The sequence below is a fragment of the Oncorhynchus mykiss genome, chromosome 4, assembly GCF_013265735.2.
Source record: "Oncorhynchus mykiss isolate Arlee chromosome 4, USDA_OmykA_1.1, whole genome shotgun sequence".
NCBI lineage: Eukaryota > Metazoa > Chordata > Actinopteri > Salmoniformes > Salmonidae > Oncorhynchus > Oncorhynchus mykiss.
Window position 1 is genome coordinate 40,969,552 of NC_048568.1, and position 21,195 is coordinate 40,990,746.

Sequence of the window (21,195 nt, forward strand, 5' to 3'; positions counted from 1 at the left end):
CACTCCATTCCAGACATTACACTCCATTCCAGACATTATACTCCATTCCAGACATTACACTCCATTCCAGACATTACACTCCATTCCAGACATTACACTCCATTCCAGACATTACACTCCATTCGAGACATTACACTCCATTCCAGACATAACACTCCATTCCAGACATTACACTCCATTCCAGACATTACACTCCATTCCAGACATTACACTCCATTCCAGACATTACACTCCATTCCAGACATTACACTCCATTCCAGACATTACACTCCATTCCAGACATTACACTCCATTTCAGCCATTACACTCCATTCCAGACATTACACTCCATTCCAGACATTACACTCCATTCCAGACATTACACTCCATTTCAGCCATTACACTCCATTCCAGACATTACACTCCATTCCAGACATTACACTCCATTCCAGACATTACACTCCATTTCAGCCATTACACTCCATTCCAGACATTACACTCCATTCCAGACATTACACTCCATTTCAGCCATTACACTCCATTCCAGACATTACACTCCATTCCAGACATTACACTCCATTCCAGACATTACACTCCATTTCAGCCATTACACTCCATTCCAGACATTACACTCCATTCCAGACATTACACTCCATTCCAGACATTACACTCCATTTCAGCCATTACACTCCATTTCAGCCATTACACTCCATTCCAGACATTACACTCCATTCCAGACATTACACTCCATTCCAGACATTACACTCCATTTCAGCCATTACACTCCATTCCAGACATTACACTCCATTCCAGACATTACACTCCATTCCAGACATTACACTCCATTTCAGCCATTACACTCCATTCCAGACATTACACTCCATTCCAGACATTACACTCCATTCCAGACATTACACTCCATTTCAGCCATTACACTCCATTCCAGACATTACACTCCATTCCAGACATTACACTCCATTCCAGACATTACACTCCATTTCAGCCATTACACTCCATTCCAGACATTACACTCCATTCCAGACATTACACTCCATTCCAGACATTACACTCCATTCCAGCCATTACACTCCATTCCAGACATTACACTCCATTCCAGACATTACACTCCATTCCAGACATTACACTCCATTCCAGACATTACACTCCATTTAGGGGGGCAGGTAGCCTAGTGGTTAGAGTGTAGGGATGGCAGGTAGCCTAGTGGTTAGAGTGTAGGGATGGCAGGTAGCCTAGTGGTTAGAGTGTAGGGATGGCAGGTAGCCTAGTGGTTGGAGTGTTGGGCCAGTAACCGAAAGGTTGCTGGATTGAATCCCCGAGCTGACAAGGTAAAAATCTGTCATTCTGCCCCTGAACAAGGACACTGTTCCCCAGTAGGCCATCATTGTAAATAAGAATTTGTTCCTAACTGACTTGCCTAGTAAAAATAAAGGTTAAATTTACATTATTACGATCCGTTGGTTTAAACCCATATTCAGTCTCAATAATGCCTCCTATATTCAAGTCAAAGTCATGGTCAAGACACAGGTGCATTCACTCAAACACATTTGACAATCATTTACTAAGCTGCTAGGTTTTCCACAAGGTGATACAGTAAGTGGTGATAAGAAGTGTCGGCAGAACTATTTGACTAGTTGTACAAATGTCCATGGAGCTAACGCATTATTTACTTTCTTCCCATTAAAAAAATTAAATACACTGCTCAAAAAAATAAAGGGAACACTAAAATAACAAATCCTAGTTCTGAATGAATTAAATATTCTTATTAAATACTATTTTCTTTACATAGTTGAATGTGCTGACAACAAAATCACACAAAAATGATCAATGGAAATCAAATTTATCAACCCATGGAGGTCTGGATTTGGAGTCACACTCAAAATTAAAGTGGAAAACCACACTACAGTCAAGCTACCTCTGGCGAGCACATGGAGGGCTGTGCGGCCCCCCAAAGAAATGCCACCCCACACCATGACTGACCCACCGCCAAACCGGTCACGCTGGAGGATGTTGCAGGCAGCAGAACGTTCTCCACGGTGTCTCCAGACTCTGTCACATCTGTCACGTGCTCAGTGTGAACCTGCTTTCATCTGTGAAGAGCACAGGGCGTCAGTGGCGAATTTGCAAATCTTGGTGTGCTCTGGCAAATGCCAAACGTCCTGCACTGTGTTGGGCTGTAAGCACAACCCCCACCTGTGGACGTCGGGCCCTCATACCACCCTCATGGAGTCTGTTTCTGACCATTTGAGCAGACACATGCACATGTGTGGCCTGCTGGAGGTAATTTTGCAGGGCTCTGGCAGTGCTCCTCCTGCTCCTCCTTGCACAAAGACGGCGGTAGCGGTCCTGCTGCTGGGTTGTTGCCCTCCTACGGCCTCCTCCACGTCTCCTGATGTACTGGCCTGTCTCCTGGTAGCGCCTCCATGCTCTGGACACTACGCTGACAGACACAGCAAACCTTCTTGTCACAGCTCGCATTGATGTTCCATCCTGGATGAGATGCACTACCTGAGCCACTTGTGTGGGTTGTAGACTCTGTCTCATGCTACCACTAGAGTGAAAGCACCGCCAGCATTCAAAAGTGACCAAAACATCAGTCAAGCATGGGAACTGAGAAGTGGTCTGTGGTCCCCACCTGCAGAACCACTACTTTATTGGGGGTGTCTTGCTAATTGCCTATAATTTCCACCTGTTGTCTATTCCATTTGCACAACAGCATGTGAAATTTATTGTCAATCAGTGTGCTTCCTAAGTGGACAGTTTGATTTCACAGAAGTGTGTTTGACTTGGAGTTACATTGTGTTGTTTAAGTGTTCCCTTTATTTTTTTGAGCAGTGTACTATTTTTCACACGTGATAAAATGATCATGCAATTTAACAAACAGTAAATCATAATTTTTTTAAGTACCTATTGTTTAAATACAAAAAGCAGTTATAAAAACTGTTTTAACCGATTATAAACACCAACCTCTTATGAACAGTTATAACCTCACCGGTAAGCTGTGTCTATTGGCTCACCTCCTCCAGTAAGCTGTGTCTATTGGCTCACCTCCTCCAGTAAGCTGTGTCTATTGGCTCACCTCCTCCAGTAAGCTGTGTCTCTATTGGCTCACCTCCTCCAGCGGAACATCTCTGTCTGTCATGGCAACAGTGTTCTCTGTTCTCATGGCAACCAGGACCTGCTGGACTGAGGGACAGTTCTGGACGGCCTGGTCCACGGTTCTCTTCAGGTCAACCACCTTGCCTCCCCTCACACCCTGGTTGACCGTGATCACTGTGCTGGACTGGGCTGTAGCAGGGCCAGGTACATTAAACAGTCGATACAGAGAGAGATTGGTAGAAGGTAATGAAAAATACAGTAACTATTTGTGGTTCCTTCTCTCTTTTCTACACCTCATCAGCCACCTCACCATCTCTAATGCGCTCAGCGAAGTCAAAGTTGTCTACATCGTATACATTTATGGAAATAAAATCAGCTTTTTGGGGGTTAGGCATAAGGTTAGCAATGTGGTTAAGGTTAGGTTTAGGTTTAAAATCGGATTTTATGAAGGTAAGTTGTAGAAATAAGCAGGGCTTATGACTTAGCAACTTGGCCAGACAGTGACGACCCCTCACCGTCTCTGATGCGATCAGCCAGGGCCTCGGAGCTGAACCCGGCGAAGACCACATTGTGGGCCGCACCTATCCGGGCGCACGCCAACATGGAGGCCACTGCCAGGGGGCAGGGGGGCATGTAGATAGTCACACAGTCCCCCCTCCGCACCCCCTGGCGCTTCAGCAGGTTGCCCAGGCGACAGGTCAGCTCCAGTAGCTGTCTGTGGAGAAAAATGTCAATAAAGTTGGGTGATACGAAGGGGAATGAGGGTGTGAGGGGTGATGAGTATGTGTATTTATACTGTCTATCCTTGTATGTAAATTACAGTAGTTGAGATAGGCCTACTCTTTGAGTATAGATTACAGTAGTTGAGATAGGCCTACTTTGAGTATAGATTACAGTAGTTGTGATAGATCTACTCTTTGTGTATAGACTACAGTAGATGTGATAGGTCCAACTCATTGAGTATAGATTACAGTAGTTGTGATAGATCTACTCTTTGTGTATAGACTACAGTAGATGTGATAGGTCCAACTCATTGAGTATAGATTACAGTAGTTGTGATAGATCTACTCTTTGTGTATAGACTACAGTAGATGTGATAGGTCCAACTCATTGAGTATAGATTACAGTAGTTGTGATAGATCTACTCTTTGTGTATAGACTACAGTAGATGTGATAGGTCCAACTCTTTGAGTATAGATTACAGTAGTTGTGATAGATCTACTCTTTGTGTATAGACTACAGTAGATGTGATAGGTCCAACTCATTGAGTATAGATTACAGTAATTGTGATAGATCTACTCTTTGTGTATAGACTACAGTAGATGTGATAGGTCCTACTCTTTGATCTTTGAGTATAGATTACAGTAGTTGAGATAGGCCTACTGTTTGTGTATAGACTACAGTAGTTGTGATAGATATACTCTTTGTGTATAGACTACAGTAGATGTGATAGGTCCAACTCATTGAGTATAGATTACAGTAGTTGTGATAGATCTACTCTTTGTGTATAGACTACAGTAGATGTGATAGGTCCAACTCATTGAGTATAGATTACAGTAGTTGTGATAGATCTACTCTTTGTGTATAGACTACAGTAGATGTGATAGGTCCAACTCATTGAGTATAGATTACAGTAGTTGTGATAGATCTACTCTTTGTGTATAGACTACAGTAGATGTGATAGGTCCAACTCATTGAGTATAGATTACAGTAGTTGTGATAGATCTACTCTTTGTGTATAGACTACAGTAGATGTGATAGGTCCAACTCATTGAGTATAGATTACAGTAGTTGTGATAGATCTACTCTTTGTGTATAGACTACAGTAGATGTGATAGGTCCTACTCTTTGCGATTATATTTTGGTCGTCTCAGTTATACATGAGGTAACCCCACCGAAACATTATTTCAGGTAAGAAATGATCTGAGAGATAACCCGCCATGCACCAGGGAACAACTAAACTACATGGATGTTCATAGTGTAGCGAATCCACGGGGTAGTCCCGCCCGGGACTCAAACCCAGGTCCAGCGACTGTCAAGCTAACGCCTTAACCGCTGCGTCAAGAAGTCCAAACCTCTTGATGAGGTCGCTTTTGTTGGGTCACAGTCGCTACAAAGACATGGATTTGCTGTATGAATGATAATGAATTTAAAGTGTGTTCCCACATGAGATGTTGTATAGTGATTGTGATAGTTCCAGACCTGTAGGTGATCTTGACCTCAGTTCCAGGTTCATCTCTCTCCCAGATCAGAGCCACTCTCTCTGGACAAGTGTGAACGTGACGATCCAAGCAGTTCACTGCACGCACGCACACACACACAATACACACACACACGCACGCACGCACACGCACACACGCACACACACACACACGCACACACACACACGCACTCACACTCACACATACAGACACACACACACACCACTCACACATAGACACACACACATGCACACACACACACACACACACACACACACTCACACTCACACTCACACATACAGACACACAAACACGCACGCACGCACACACGCACACACACACACAGATACGCACGCTCACACATGCAGACACACACACACACACACACACACACACACACACACACTCATACATAAAGACACACAAACACACAAAAACATACGCACGCACACTCACACATACAGACAAGCGCACATACATATAGGTATGTACGCAGGCACACACACACACACACAGAGAGAAGTGAAAGTCAGTTTCAAAGCAGTTCAGCTCTGCTGTTCTTTTCAATCTAAATTAACTTGAGTATTCTGCCAATAGCTTGGTTGTTTCCTGGTAAATACATTGGGATAAACGCTTAGTTCGTTCACAACACAAGAGAGCCTGTGTGTCAATGTGAATGTTCTCATGATAGATTCCATCAGTGTCTTCTCCTCCTGACTGAACCCAGTAATTGGTACTGTTTGTCTTTATTAAGGATCCCATTAGTTCCTGCCAAGGAAACAACTATTCTTCCTTGAGTCCAGCAACATTGAAGGACGTTACTCTGGGTGATTCTACTGGCAGAGAAATGGAACTGACAGGGGATATAGGACCAACTGGATGAGGTAGTTACTCTGGGTGACTACTGACAGGGGATATAGGACTAACTGGTTGAGGCAGTTACTCTGGGTGACTCTACTGACAGGGGATATAGGACCAACTGGTTGAGGCAGTTACTCTGGGTGACTCTACTGGTGGGGGATATAGGACCAACTGGTTGAGGTAGTTACTCTGGGTGACTCTACTGACAGGGGATATAGGACCAACTGGTTGAGGTAGTTACTCTGGGTGACTCTACTGGCAGAGAAATGGAACTGACAGGGGATATAGGACCAACTGGTTGAGGCAGTTACTCTGGGTGACTCTACTGGCAGGGGATATAGGACCAACTGGTTGAGGTAGTTACTCTGGGTGACTCTACTGGCAGGGGATATAGGACCAACTGGTTGAGGTAGTTACTCTGGGTGACTCTACTGGCAGGGGATATAGGACTAACTGGTTGAGGTAGTTACTCTGGGTGACTCTACTGACAGGGGATATAGGACCAACTGGTTGAGGTAGTTACTCTGGGTGACTCTACTGGCAGGGGATATAGGACCAACTGGTTGAGGTAGTTACTCTGGGTGACTCTACTGACAGGGGATATAGGACTAACTGGTTGAGGTAGTTACTCTGGGTGACTCTACTGGTGGGGGATATAGGACTAACTGGTTGAGGCAGTTACTCTGGGTGACTCTACTGGCAGGGGATATAGGACCAACTGGATGAGGTAGTTACTCTGGGTGACTCTACTGACAGGGGATATAGGACCAACTGGTTGAGGTAGTTACTCTGGGTGACTCTACTGGCAGGGGATATAGGACCAACTGGATGAGGCAGTTACTCTGCGTGACTCTACTGGCAGGGGATATAGGACCAACTGGTTGAGGCAGTTACTCTGGGTGACTCTACTGGCAGGGGATATAGGACCAACTGGATGAGGCAGTTACTCTGCGTGACTCTACTGGCAGGGGATATAGGACCAACTGGTTGAGGCAGTTACTCTGGGTGACTCTACTGACAGGGGATATAGGACCAACTGGTTGAGGTAGTTACTCTGGGTGACTCTACTGACAGGGGATATAGGACCAACTGGATGAGGCAGTTACTCTGCGTGACTCTACTGGCAGGGGATATAGGACCAACTGGTTGAGGCAGTTACTCTGGGTGACTCTACTGGCAGGGGATATAGGACTAACTGGTTGAGGTAGTTACTCTGGGTGACTCTACTGGCAGGGGATATAGGACCAACTGGTTGAGGCAGTTACTCTGGGTGACTCTACTGGCAGAGAAATGGAACTGGCAGGGAATATTTACTATACTATATTTACTACAGAATTATTCTTTTCAAAATAAAGGTCAAATGTATTTCAACCAATCAAAACAACTCTATGGAGCTTTTTATTTTAAGGTAAAAAAAAAAAAAACAATCCACATGGTTATTACACTGGCTATTAGGTACGTTAGCTAGAATATGGTTTAGATATAGCAGTACAAAAACAATTGAAAATATTTCTTACATATTGTATATTTTGTGGAGAAAACGTTATCTTACCAGATACATTGAGTTTTCCCCCTTCAAACCATTTTATTTTGCCTTGACTGAAGTCACAGTTCTGAACCGTGTGAAAGGGACTTATCCACGACAGCCTCTGGCGCGCCACTGCGCCCCAAAACCGGTCACTTTCGTTGACGGAGAATTTGTACAGTCCCGAATGATCACTGACACCTTGGAATGCAACTGCCTCCGGCATACATGATGCTATATTGTAGCTTCTGCCGAACTGTCGACAGCATTGAAAAACCCGTCGGTTTAATGACGAAGTGAGAGTCAACAAAGAGCCTCTCCAAAGCGAACACATCGTGAAACGAAGTTCTTTGTCATAAAGACAGTCTATTCCGAAGAAGATAGATCGTATCCTTTATCCACCAAAATTGTGAAACAACATTTAAAAGCATTAAAAAGCACATTTAAAATCACATATACATAATGACAACGGGTTTGTGTTTTATCAAACGAACCATTACGACTCCAGCAAAACTTTTTTTGAGTGAGACATTCGAAGCAGATGCATTTAAAGGGAAGTCGGAGTCCATTGTGGGCCGACAATAAAGGCGCAGAAGTTGGGCCAGCCAATGACAACAGATGACTAAAGTGGGGCATTTCCACCCCCATTAGATTTTTTTTACTTGATTAGGCTATAGTATAGGCCAGTGGTCACCAACTTTTCCATTTATTTTTTACCCCATTTTCTCCGCAATTTAATGGTATCCAATCTTGTCTCATCGCTGCAACTCCCGTACGAACTCGGGAGAGGCGAAGGTCGAGAGCCGCGCGTCCTCCGAAACACAACCCAACCAGGCCGCACTGCTTTTTAACGAAGCCAGTCGCACGAACGTGTCGGAGGAAACATTGTACACCTGGCGACCGTGTCAGCGTGCACTGCGCTCGCCCTCCACAGGGGTAGCTAGTGCGCGATGGGACAAGGACATCCCTGCCGGCCAAGCCCTTCCTAACCTGGACGACGCTGGGCCAATTGTGCGCCGCCCCATGGGTCTCCCAGTCGCGGCCGGCTGCGACAGAACCTGGACTTGAACCAATGTCTCTAATGGCACAGCTAGCACTGCGATGCGATCCCTTTGACCAGTCGGGAGGCCCATACCCAACCTTTTCTGAGTCAAGATCACTGTCACAGTCAAAAAGCAAGACGAGATCTACCGCTGACTTTTAAAAAAAATGTAACATTAAGCTTATAAAACAGTTCTTTCGGAATGAGGTTTGGGCAGTAGGCCTAATACATTATCACAGCATATTGTCTGTGTGCTTGGCCTGCCAATATTGTTATTCTCAGACCATATTAAATTTCAAAACTATAGCTTTGATAACAACATTGATCAGTTGGTGTAGCACTTGCAAGGCACCGAGGAGCATGAATTGAAATAATGTTTATTTTTATTTTACTGGACTGATGGTACCTGCACCTGTTAGTCATGGTGCTTCCAAGACAACTGAACAAAAAAAACGAGGTCAAATCATGAGGCCAGTGATCTTCAGGTCGGAAGGTCTGAGCCCCAGAAAGATGGCCAACTTTCCGACTTGCAATTCCGAGTTGGATGACCGTTCTTTCTCACGGTCCCTGCTCTCTCAGTCCTTTCCTCCGGTGAGACTGACAGAGGATACACCTTCTTCCACACGATGACGAAACTCGAGTCACACTGCGTCTCCCTCATGCACAAATACATGTTGTTCCTACGACCAGAGAAAGTTAAAATATTCCTCTATAAATAGACACGACGAGCTGCTAATAATAATACAAACGCAGGGCTATTAATATACTTGGCTAGCAAGGAGGCTCGTGTTGTTTACATATTGCTTAATGTTTACACACTGCTTTACTCATATCAAATTTCAAATCAAATTTATTTTATATAGCCCTTCGTACATCAGCTGATATCTCAAAGTGCTGTACAGAAACCCAGCCTAAAACCCCAAACAGCAAGCAATGCAGGTGAAGAAGCACGGTGGCTAGGAAAAACTCCCTAGAAAGGCCAAAACCTAGGAAGAAACCTAGAGAGGAACCAGGCTATGTGGGGTGGCCAGTCCTCTTCTGGCTGTGCCGGGTGGAGATTATAACAAAACATGGTCAAGATGTTCAAATGTTCATAAATGACCAGCATGGTCGAATAATAATAAGGCAGAATAGTTGAAACTGGAGCAGCAGCACAGTCAGGTGGACTGGGGACAGCAAGGAGTCATCATGTCAGGTATTCCTGGGGCATGGTCCTAGGGCTCAGGTCCTCCGAGAGAGAGAAAGAAAGAGAGAATTAGAGAGAGCATATGTGGGATGGCCAGTCCTCTTCTGGCTGTGCCGGGTGGAGATTATAACAGAACATGGCCAAGATGTTCAAATGTTCATAAATGATCAGCATGGTCGAATAATAATAAGGCAGAACAGTTGAAACTGGAGCAGCAGCACAGCCAGGTGGACTGGGGACAGCAAGGAGTCATCATGTCAGGTAGTCCTGGGGCATGGTCCTAGGGCTCAGGTCCTCCGAGAGAGAGAAAGAGAGAAGGAGAGAATTAGAGAACGCACACTTAGATTCACACAGGACACCGAATAGGACAGGAGAAGTACTCCAGATATAACAAACTGACCCTAGCCCCCCGACACATAAACTACTGCAGCATAAATACTGGAGGCTGAGACAGGAGGGGTCAGGAGACACTGTGGCCCACTCCGAGGACACCCCCGGACAGGGCCAAACAGGAAGGATATAACCCCACCCACTTTGCCAAAGCACAGCCCCCACACCACTAGAGGGATATCTTCAACCACCAACTTACCATCCTGAGACAAGGCTGAGTATAGCCCACAAAGACCTCCGCCACGGCACAACTTAAGGGGGGGGGGGGGGCGCCAACCCAGACAGGATGACCACATCAGTGACTCAACCCACTCAGGTGACGCACCTCCTCCAGGGACGGCATGAGAGAGCCCCAGTAAAGCCAGTGACTCAGCCCCTGTAATAGGGTTAGAGGCAGAGAATCCCAGTGGAAAGAGGGGAACCGGCCAGGCAGAGACAGCAAGGGTGGTTCGTTGCTCCAGAGCCTTTCCGTTCACCCTCCCACTCCTGGGCCAGACTACACTCAATCATATGACCCACTGAAGAGATGAGTCTTCAGTAGAGACTTAAAGGTTGAGACCGAGTTTGCGTCTCTGACATGGGTAGGCAGACCGTTCCATAAAAATGGAGCTCTATAGGAGAAAGCCCTGCCTCCAGCTGTTTGCTTAAAAATTCTAGGGACAATTAGGAGGCCTGCGTCTTGTGACCGTAGCGTACGTGTAGGTATGTACGGCATATGTATATACTGTATTCTATTCTACTGTATTTTAGTCAATGCCACTCCGACATTGCTTGTATATATTTATTTTACTTTTAGATTTGTGTGTACTGTTGTGAATTGTTAGATATTACTGCACTGTTGGAGCTAGGAACACAAGCATTTCTCTACACCCGCTAAAAATGTGTGCTGATCAATAAAATGTGATTTTATTTGATTTAGTGGGGTGAGCTATAGGAGGACAGGCTCATTGTAATGGCTGGAATGGAATTTGTGGAAAGGTATCAGACATATGGAAACCACTTGTTTGACTCCGTTCCATTGATTCCATTCCAGTCATTACAACGAGCCCGTCCTCCTATAGCTCCCCCCACCAGCCTCCGCTGTTGGCTAGTCATTCATCGCAGTTGCAGTGCGACAGGACGTACAGAGAAGCACGTTTTATGTTTTATAATAATGGTGAATAAAACACTGTTGACGGTGCTGAATAAAAACTTAAACATGAACTCACTCATAAAAACAGCAGCTCGTTGCTGTATTCTTAGACATTTTCTGTGTGGTCATGGTTTAAAAGTTATTCATTCTTTACGTACGTACGGTAGTAGCGTATCAAACTGTTCTGTGGCCAGGGGTAGTGGAAGCTCTTTTATAGGCACGGTGATTTGAGCTATCCGATTGGCCAGCGCAGTAGGCACACTCGATTTAGCAACAGATCTCCTGGTCTGCAGGGTAGGCGGAGTTTGTATTTTCAGACAAATGAAATGGTTCGAAATAAGAACACTTTGCTTACCCGGTGCGCGCGGGACTTCTGAATCAAGTGCATCTACAGGCAACAGCGCAACAGAATAAAAACAATGAGCGCAAGACTTTATCGTTGGCTTTTTCTACAGACATGTTTGGTGCTCCACTAGTAGATCGCGATCGACCGGGTGGTGACCACTGGTATAGGCTATTATATTTTGGTGAAATTCGAGTATACCTAATTTAAAACTAAATTATAACCATGAACCTATATGTCGATTATGCCTATATCTGTCATAATATATCATGTGTTTTATGTAATTATAAGCTACTCTTAATTAAATGTATTTGCACACAAAAAACACCCAGGAAATCTTTCATCTTTATAACAATAACATTTGTATTACTATTTAAATATACAGAACACATAGACAAAAAACAAACACAGCTTGTTGATTTCCAACTACATGAATGTAGCTATATGTCATAATTCTAATATTTCTATCATAGGTAAGATGAAATCCACCACACACCATATATACAAAGGTATGTGGACACCCCTTCAATTTAGTGGATTCGGCTATTTCAGCCACACCCATTGCTGACAGGTGTATAAAATCGAACAGACAGCCATGCAATCTCCATAGACAAACACTGGCAGTAAAATGTTCCGTACTGAAGAGCTCAGTGATTTTCAACGTGTCTCTTTCATTGGATGCCAGCTTTCCGACAAGCCAGTTCGTCAAATTTCTGCCCTGCCAGAGCTGCCCCCGGTCAACTGTAGCTGTCTGTTATTGTGAAGTGGAAACATCTAGGAGCAACAACGGCTCAACTGCGAAGTGGTAGGCCACACAAGCTCACAGAACGGGACCGCCTAGTGCTGAAGCACGTAGTGCATAAAAAATGTTTGTCCTCGGTTGCAACACTCCCTACCGACTTCCAGACTTCCTCTGGAAGCAACGTCAGCACAAGAACTGTTCATTGGGAGCTTCATGAACTGGGTTTCCATGGCCGAGCAGCCTCACACAAGCCTCAGATCACCATACACATTGCCAAGTGTCAGTTGGAGTGGTGTAAACGGGTTCTCTGGAGTGATGAATCAGGCTTCACCGTTTTGCAGTCCGATGGACAAATCTGGGTTTGGCGGATGCCAGGAGAACGCTACCTGCCCGAATGCATAGTGCCAACTGTAAAGTTTAGTGGAGGAGGAATAATGGTCTGGGGCTGTTTTTCATGGTTCGGTCTAGGCCCCTTAGGTCCAGTGAAGGGACATTTTAACGCTACATAATACAATGACATTCTAGACGATTCTGTGATTCCAACATTGTGGCAACAGTTTGGGGAAGGCCCTTTCCTGTTTCAGCATGACAATGTCCCCTTGCACAAAGCGAGGTCCATACAGAAATGGTTTGTCGAGATCGGTGTGGAAGAACTTGATTGACCTGCACAGAGCCCTGACCTCAACCCCATCTTTGGGATGAACTGGAACGGCAACTGTGAGCCAGGCCTAATCGCCCAACATCAGTGTCCAACCTCACTAATGCTCTTGTGGCTGAATCGAAGCAAGTCCCCGCAGCAATGTTCCAACATCTAGTGGAAAGCCTTCCCAGAATAGTGGAGGCTGGTTGTAGCAGCAAAGTGGGGACCAACTCCATGTTAATGCCCATGATTTTGGAATGAGATGTTAGACGAGCAGGTGTACATTTCAAGGGGATAAGTCTATTTTGTGTAAAAATGTTCATGCATCCTCTCAAGATGAGTCTCTTGATGTTCACATTATTCCACAGCATTTTTATCATAACATGTATCTTTCACCTTGTGTGGTTTGACTATTACCTTGGAAAATAATATGGGCCAGTACAATATGCAAAGACTGATCCATGTAACCAAATAGTTAAGTCTTCTTAAAGTTGTACAATTGCAAGCTGCCAAATAGCTGCCAGATTACAACATAGTAGACAGGTATAGACCAGGGTATAGTTGTAGTAGTTTACTGAGTTGGAATTCCCATGATGGAAAATTTGATCTGGACAAAATGAATCCCCATGACAGGAGGATTGTGGAGGTTGACGAAATCCGGTATTGGTGTCATAGGAACATTATGAATATATTTTGCTAGAAAGAATAATGTGTATTGTAACTAATACTATCTTTTTTTATAATGGTATGGATGTCAGGAGTATGTAAACAGTGTTCTTTACAGAGAGGGCATCAACAGGCCCTAGCATAGTCTTTAGAAGAATGCGTTCATATCAGTGACTGGGCTCTATCTTCTCTGCAGGATTCAACTGTCCTTCTGTCTGTTTGTCCTCTGTCTCCGTCGGCTGTCTCTGCCCCACTGGTACGTCCCCTGAAACTGTCCCCAGTGGTCCTCCATCAGGATGTGTCCCCAGCATCTTAGCGCTGTGTTCCAGAGCTTTAGCCCTGAGTGCTGCGATGCTATTCTCTCTCAGTTCCTCTTTGGATATGGGCGATCTGGTATTCTCTCTCCTCTCCTCCTCCTCCTCTTCCTCTACCTTTCGCTCCACCACTCTCTCCCTCTCTCGTTCCCTGGCAGGAAGTTTGGAGAGGGGAGCTTCCAGTTTTACAGGAGAGGTCGGAACAGGGGTATCTATAGACTTCTTGTGCATACCTGGAAGGAAAAGGAATCGTTTGTATTCCGGTAGGTAACAGAGTGAGAACACATCTCCCTTGGAGAGACACACACACACACACACACACACACACACACACACACACACATACACACACGACTAAAAACAGTGACGCTACAGTACTAGGAAACTAAAGCTCGTACTGAGCTGTAGCTGGCAGGTAGGTCTCGGTCAGTTATTGTTTCTGACCTCCACCATGGTCTGACCTCCACCATGGTCTGACCTCCACCATGGTCATCATGGTGAGGAGGCAACATGGCAAAGGCACCTTCACTAACAGTTCACAGAGGTTTAAACTGCTCGTTGAACTATGGTATGTGGTTAGGTGTCACACCCCCCCCCCCCCTCCAGGTGTCACCCATCTTCCCCATTATCCCCTGTGTACTTATATCCCTATATTATCCCTTGTGTATTTATATCCCTATATTATCCCTTTTGTATTTATATCCCTATATTATCCCCTGTGTATTTACACCTGTGTTCTCTGTTTGTCTGTTGCCAGCTCGTCTTGTTTGTCAAGTCAACCAGCATTTTTTTTGTATCAGCACCTGCTTTTCCCCAGTCTCTCTTTTCTCATCCTCCTGGTTTTTGACCCTTGCCTGTCCTGACCCTGTACCCACCCGCCTGGGCCTGACCCTGAGCCTGCCCGCCGTCCTGTACCTTTGCCCCTGTTGCTGTAGTAAACATTGTTACTTCGACACGGTCTGCAGCTGGGTCTTACATTGATACCTGAGAGTTCGGTAAAGCAAGCCGCCCACCTTAACGTTCTCAGTCGTACATACTGCACTATCTACATCCAAGTTTGGTTTTTTTAATGAGCAGGGCCATGATCTCAATGTCAGACTTCATCCCAGGGCTTGTCGGGAGTTGATAAAAGTGTCAATGACGGGTGTTAATCAATATCGTGATAATCTTTATTTTATCAGATTGAATTAACATCTCTGCCTGTCGTCCTATCTGTCAATTGAGTAGTGTAGATCAATGAGACAGTGACAGCGTACTGTGGATACACACACACACACACACACACACACACACACAGACACACACACACACACACACACACACACACACTCCACCCCACCCCACCAACCCACATTAACGCAGTACCTTACCAAGTAGCCATGGGGCACAGGAGTCCATGATACCGTCCTTGGCTGACTTGAGGATGGACTCGGGCAGAGGGATGGAGTGGCGGACCATGGCACCGTACAGGCCGTACTCCGCCATCACACTGCTGTGACCCCAACACTTCTCCCTCTTCCTCCACTTGGCACGGCGGTTCTGAAACCAAACCTGCAGGGAGAGAGGAAGGGACAGAGGATGGAAGTTTAGGTTTATTTTAACATCTTGGTACATATGCTGAAACATCGTATGAAACTTTATTTGTCACATGCGCCGAATACAACAAGTGTAGACTTTACCGTGAAATGCTTTACTGACAAGCCCTTAACCAACAGTGCAGTTCACGAAGAGTTAAGAAAATATTTACCAAATAGACTAAAATAAAAAGTAATAAGAAAAACGAACACAATAAGAATAATAATAACAAGGTTTTATACAGGGGTACCGAGTCAGTGTGCAGGGGTACAGGTTAACTGAGGTGGGGGTTAGGTGACTATGCATAGATAATAATCAGCAAGTAGCAGCAGTGTATCAATGTAAATAGTCCGGGGGAGATTTTATAAATTTTTCAGCAACCGTATGGCTAGGGTGTAGAAGCTGTTGAGGAGCCTCTTGGTCCTAGCAACACATCTGCCACACTGATCCTCAACACTGGAGCTCCCCAGGGGTGTGTGCTCAGTCCTCTCCTGTACTCCCTGTTCACCCACGAGTGCATGGCCAGCCACAACATCCATCATTAAGTTTGCAGACGACACAACAGTGGTTGGTCTGATCACCGACAATGACGAGACAGCCTATAAGGAGGTCAGAGACCTGGCCAGGTGGTGCCAGAATAACAACCTATCCCACAACGTAACCAAGACTAAGGAGATGATTGTGGACAACAGGAAAAGGAGGACAGAACACACCCTCATTCTCATCGACGGGGCTGTAGTGGAGCAGGTTGAGACCTTCAAGTTCCTTGCTGTCCACATCACCAACAAACTAGAATGATAACCCCTATCTCATGGAGATCTCACGGGCGGCAGGGTAGCCTAGTGATAGCCTAGTGATTAGAGCGTTGGACTAGTAACCGGAAGGTTGCAAGTTCAAATCCCCGAGCTGACAAGGTACAAACAAATCTGTCGTTCTGCCCCTGAACAGGCAGTTAACCCAGTTAACCTAGGCCGTCATTGAAAATAAGAATTTGTTCTTAACTGACTTGCCTAGTCAAATAAAATGGAGATAGATCTGATAATAGCCGTTATCTCTTGGTGATAGGTCTGGCCCCTATCTCTTGGTGATAGGTCTGATCTCGCCTCTATCTCCGGGCGGGCGGGCGTGCGTGTGTGTGGACATGTTTAACTTCTAGTTCCCACAAGAATAATAAAGGAACAAAAATTTGACCAACTGGGGACATTTTGTTAGTCCCCACGAGGTAAAATGCTATTTCTAGGGGGTTTAGGGTTAAGGTTAGAATTAGTGTTAGGATTAGAATTACATTAAGGGTTAGGAGCTAGGGTTAGGGTTAGAATTACATTAAGGGTTGTGCAAGACTGTGTGTGTGTGTGTGTGTGTGTGTGTGTGTGTGTGTGTGTGTGTGTGTGTGTGTGTGTGTGTGTGTGCGTGCGTGCGTGCGTGCGTACGTACGAAGCAGCTGAGCTGAGAAAGTAAAGGACAGGAGGGTGACCCTAGGGGTGCATGGAGGATGATTGAAAAATACGTACATTTTTTTAGAGACAATCAATGGATGGAGGACAGACAGGCGCTCAAATATCACCAGGGAAATTAGAGAGCTAGAGCCCAGGAGAGCCCTGCCATTGACCCAAGCTAATTAATTTCACTGTAGTTATCATTTCATTTCTGGCTCAAACCGAACAGTGCATTGACACTAGGACGCGACCTCGCGTGGTGAAACATCAGAAGCCATTCACTTTCAATGAAAGGAAAGAGAGAGAAGGGGAGTGGACGGACGGGGGACCATTGAGGGATGTCAGCATGGCCGTGGGAGCTGAACAAGGCGGGACTAAAGTGTTTTTTTATTTTTATGTATAATAATAATAATTAAAAACAAATACAAATACAAATAAATAAGGGCAGCAAGTAGCCTCCAGGGTGGCGCGTTGGGCCAGTAACTGAAAGGTTACTGGTTCAAATACCGGAGGAGACAAGGTGTAAAATCTGTCGCTGTGCCCTTGAGTGAGGCACGTAATGCTAATTGCTCCAGGGGTGTTGTACAATGGTGACCCTGACTGTGTCCCCACTCTCTGCGGGTGTCTCAGGGGGAGTTGTGATATGCAAGAAACACGTGTGTAACAGAACAAATATACCCCCCCCCCCCCCCCCAAAATTACAAATTATTTGAATCCTCCACGATATCTCGACGCAAGTGACTAATCGAAGATTACCCCTTTCTGGATTGGCTGATAATGACTGTTGATACGTAGCACTACCTAGCATTCTTGCTTGCACCCACATGCTGTTTGTATAGTGTAAATGGTAAGCATCTCTATGCCCCCCCCTGGATGGATGGATGACTGAGTCCCAGGGGGAATGGTGCCAAGATAGAGGAGGAAATTGGGTGTGAACTGAGCAGAGAGGGTATGGTGATAATGATAGATTTTCAGCACAAACACCAGCATCAAGTGGGAGTCAACGAGGTGTGTGTGTGTGTGTGTGTGTGTGTGTGTGTGTGTGTGTGTGTGTGTGTGTGTGTGTGTGTGTGTGTGTGTGTGTGTGTGTGTGCGCGCGGCAGGTATATGGGGTGGGGGATACGTACTCATGCGCGAGCATACACACACACAAACACATACATGCACGCAGGCACGCATACACACACACACAAACATACACACAAACACACTGACACACACACACACAAACATACACACAAACACACTGACACACACACACAAACACACTGACACACACACACACAAACATACACACAAACATACACACAAACACACACACACAAACAAACTGACACACACACACACAAACATACACACAAACACACTGAACACACTGAACACACACACAAACATACACACAAACACACTGACACACACACACACACACAAACATACACACTGACACACACACACAAACATACACACAAACACACTGACACACACACACAACCATACACACAAACACACTGACACACACAAACATACACACTGACACACACACACAAACATACACACAAACACACTGACACACACACACACAAACATACACACTGACACACACACACAAACACACTGACACACACACACACACAAACACACTGAACACACACACACACAAACATACACACAAACACACACACACAAACACACTGAACACACACACACACACAAACATACACACAAACACACTGACACACACACACACAAACATACACACTGACACACTGAACACACACACACACACACAGCTAGGTTACAGTATGTTATGCACCTGTATCCTGTCCTCTGGAAGTTCAGTCTTCATGGAGAGCATCTCTCTGGCGTAAACATCAGGGTAGTGGGCCTCGTTGAAAGCCTTCTCCAACTCATCCAGCTGATCTGACGTGAATATAGTCCTGATAGAAACATTATAGAGGGGACACACACACAAACAAAGTTATTTTTGGTGACAAACATTTGCATAGCATTGAATTGTTCCTTCAAGTGTCAAGTCCATAAAAACTGGTCTCCCTTGTAAAAGAGGTATTCTGATCTCAATGGGACATCCTGGACAAATTAAAGGTTCACATATAAAATATATATTTTTTTTTACACATTTGTCCTTAAATATATATATTTCATGAAGTGCTGTGTACATCAAGCACAAGGCATCACACACTTTCTACTCTGAATCAAATCTAGGCTAATAACAGTTATTAGACAACAAATCTGTCGTTCTGCCCCTGAACAGGCAGTTAACCCACCCGTCATTGAAAATAAGAATTTGTTCTTAACTGACTTGCCTCGTTAGATAAAAGTAAAATAAGCATGACATTTAGCTTGTTTGGTTCATATGGCAGTGGGGCACAAAACAAATTGATTTAATAATTCCAAAAATGAAAATGTTGATTTAGAAGAAAGAAATTAAATTTGAATTAAGTTTCATAAATCAATGACATTATCAGGACATAATTTACACATCATTATTTGTAGGCTACTTGTAGAATATACAGCATCAGAAATATTGACACTGTTATCCAAAGAAGAAAGATACTCTGCTTTGTTTTGTTTGTTGCAATTGTATCGAAAATGTCCACCTCTTGACTAATTAGTTAATTATATTTATATATATATATATATATATATATATATAGGCTATATACCATCTGGTCATTATTTTCGAGGAATTCAAATCATGTAAGAAATCTATTTCAATTCATACTTGATAATTATTTGCTTATTTAGACGTTTTCGTTCAAATACATGTTGTTATAAAATTGAGGAATATTGTAGGCTATATTAATTAGAAAATGTCGCTTTCCAAATGCTTCACAAACAAGTTCTCACGGCATTTTGTTTACTTATATAAGCCTCAATGGCATACAGTTCAATTCAAAGACAGTGCGATAAATATTAGTTATATAGTTATCCTTCAGAGTTTTACCTGTGTCGTCTCTTCTTTCTGTTCTTGTTTTGGTTCATCAATGATTTGGAGTGAAATGTCTTTTCACTGGAGGATATATCATCTGAATCTGGAAATAAATAGCCATAGTTTATCATTAAATAAATAGCCACAGGTCTATTGCCAATACTATTACAATGTAATACTTATTAACTGTTATCGTACAGTGTAGAAATATGTTCAAAAACAGGATAAGAGAATTTGCAATCGTTAAGACAAAAATTACATTTTCAATTTACAATTTATTGAAGATAAAAACATAAACATTCAAATTAAAATAAATATATAAATAGCTTATTTTCTACTTAAAATATATATACTTTTAGAATGTATAGGTCTATACGCTAGCCTATAGTTTACACATTTACCAGAGCAGCTTGCGGAGTAGTGCGCATCAAGCTGTCCCATTGCCCTGGCCCCGTTGAGCGGCTGAAGGTGAACACTCTGCGCCTCCTGTAACACCTCCAGAAAGGCAGGCTGGCTGTAAAACGAATGAATTCCTCCTCCTGGACCAATAATTCCCATCCCAATCCCGACTCCCGCCGAGTCCAAAGCCGATCTAGCTGCCAGAAGGTGCGCTCTGTGCGGCAAAGATTCCAATGGACGCCGCGTAACCGCGGGTGGCTCCTTATTCAAACCCAGAATCTCCTGGATTCCGAATCCTGTGCACTTGTGCGTCGTAGTCAAACGCATTTTTTGACGGTTGTTGCTGGAGTCCGGATCCCACTAGGTTTAGAGGCGAATACTTTTTTTCTCTCCAGTTTATTCAAAAAAAGTCTGAAAGAACAGTCACCTTCTTTTTTCCCCGTTATGACGTCAGACTGTTCTCTCTGATGGTGTACCCTGATTGGTTCCCTGATTGGCTCCGAATTTTTTTTTAATCCAACAGGTTCCTCGTTTCTCTCAGCCAATCACCACAGAGAGAACTTTAACGCCGACAGAACACAGGGGTCGAGCGATTATTTCGTGACGGCAGATCGATTAAAATGGAAATACATTGGAAGACTTGGGTTCTGTTTAGACTCAAGGCATTTCCAGACAACATGGTTTATTAGACCACCAC

The 21,195-nt window shown here is 44.3% G+C and overlaps 2 protein-coding genes across 2 annotated transcripts in view; both read right to left on the minus strand.

The window, feature by feature from the left end:
- LOC110522633 (acetyl-coenzyme A synthetase 2-like, mitochondrial) overlaps positions 1–8,600 on the minus strand; it is a 29,797-nt gene extending 21,197 nt beyond the window's left edge. Inside the window, 4 exon segments of the mRNA XM_036976339.1 lie at positions 3,110–3,285; positions 3,612–3,811; positions 5,299–5,395; positions 7,711–8,600. Of these exon segments, the coding sequence (XP_036832234.1) occupies positions 3,110–3,285; positions 3,612–3,811; positions 5,299–5,395; positions 7,711–8,017 (780 nt within the window). The 5' untranslated portion in view covers positions 8,018–8,600.
- A 4,704-nt stretch (positions 8,601–13,304) lies between these two features.
- On the minus strand, positions 13,305–20,877 carry LOC110521112 (visual system homeobox 2-like). Its single transcript, XM_036975446.1, has 5 exons — positions 20,501–20,877; positions 20,115–20,202; positions 18,963–19,086; positions 15,509–15,689; positions 13,305–14,371 (listed from the first exon to the last, which is right to left on the minus strand). The coding sequence occupies exons 1-5, from the start codon at positions 20,823–20,825 to the stop codon at positions 13,992–13,994; spliced, it is 1,098 nt and encodes a 365-aa protein (XP_036831341.1). The 5' UTR covers positions 20,826–20,877; the 3' UTR covers positions 13,305–13,991.
- Positions 20,878–21,195: the final 318 nt, after the last annotated feature.

Bases quoted from the DNA above. Each gene is read 5' to 3' on its own strand.
- LOC110521112 (XM_036975446.1), bottom strand. From the start codon at position 20,825: ATGCGTTTGACTACGACGCACAAGTGCACAGGATTCGGAATCCAGGAG. The intron at 19,087-20,114 runs GTAAAACTCTGA...TGTTTCTATCAG, and splicing joins AGAAAGAAGAGACGACACAG to GACTATATTCACGTCAGATC. The intron at 15,690-18,962 runs GTGCATAACATA...CTCTCCCTGCAG, and splicing joins TTCCAGAGGACAGGATACAG to GTTTGGTTTCAGAACCGCCG.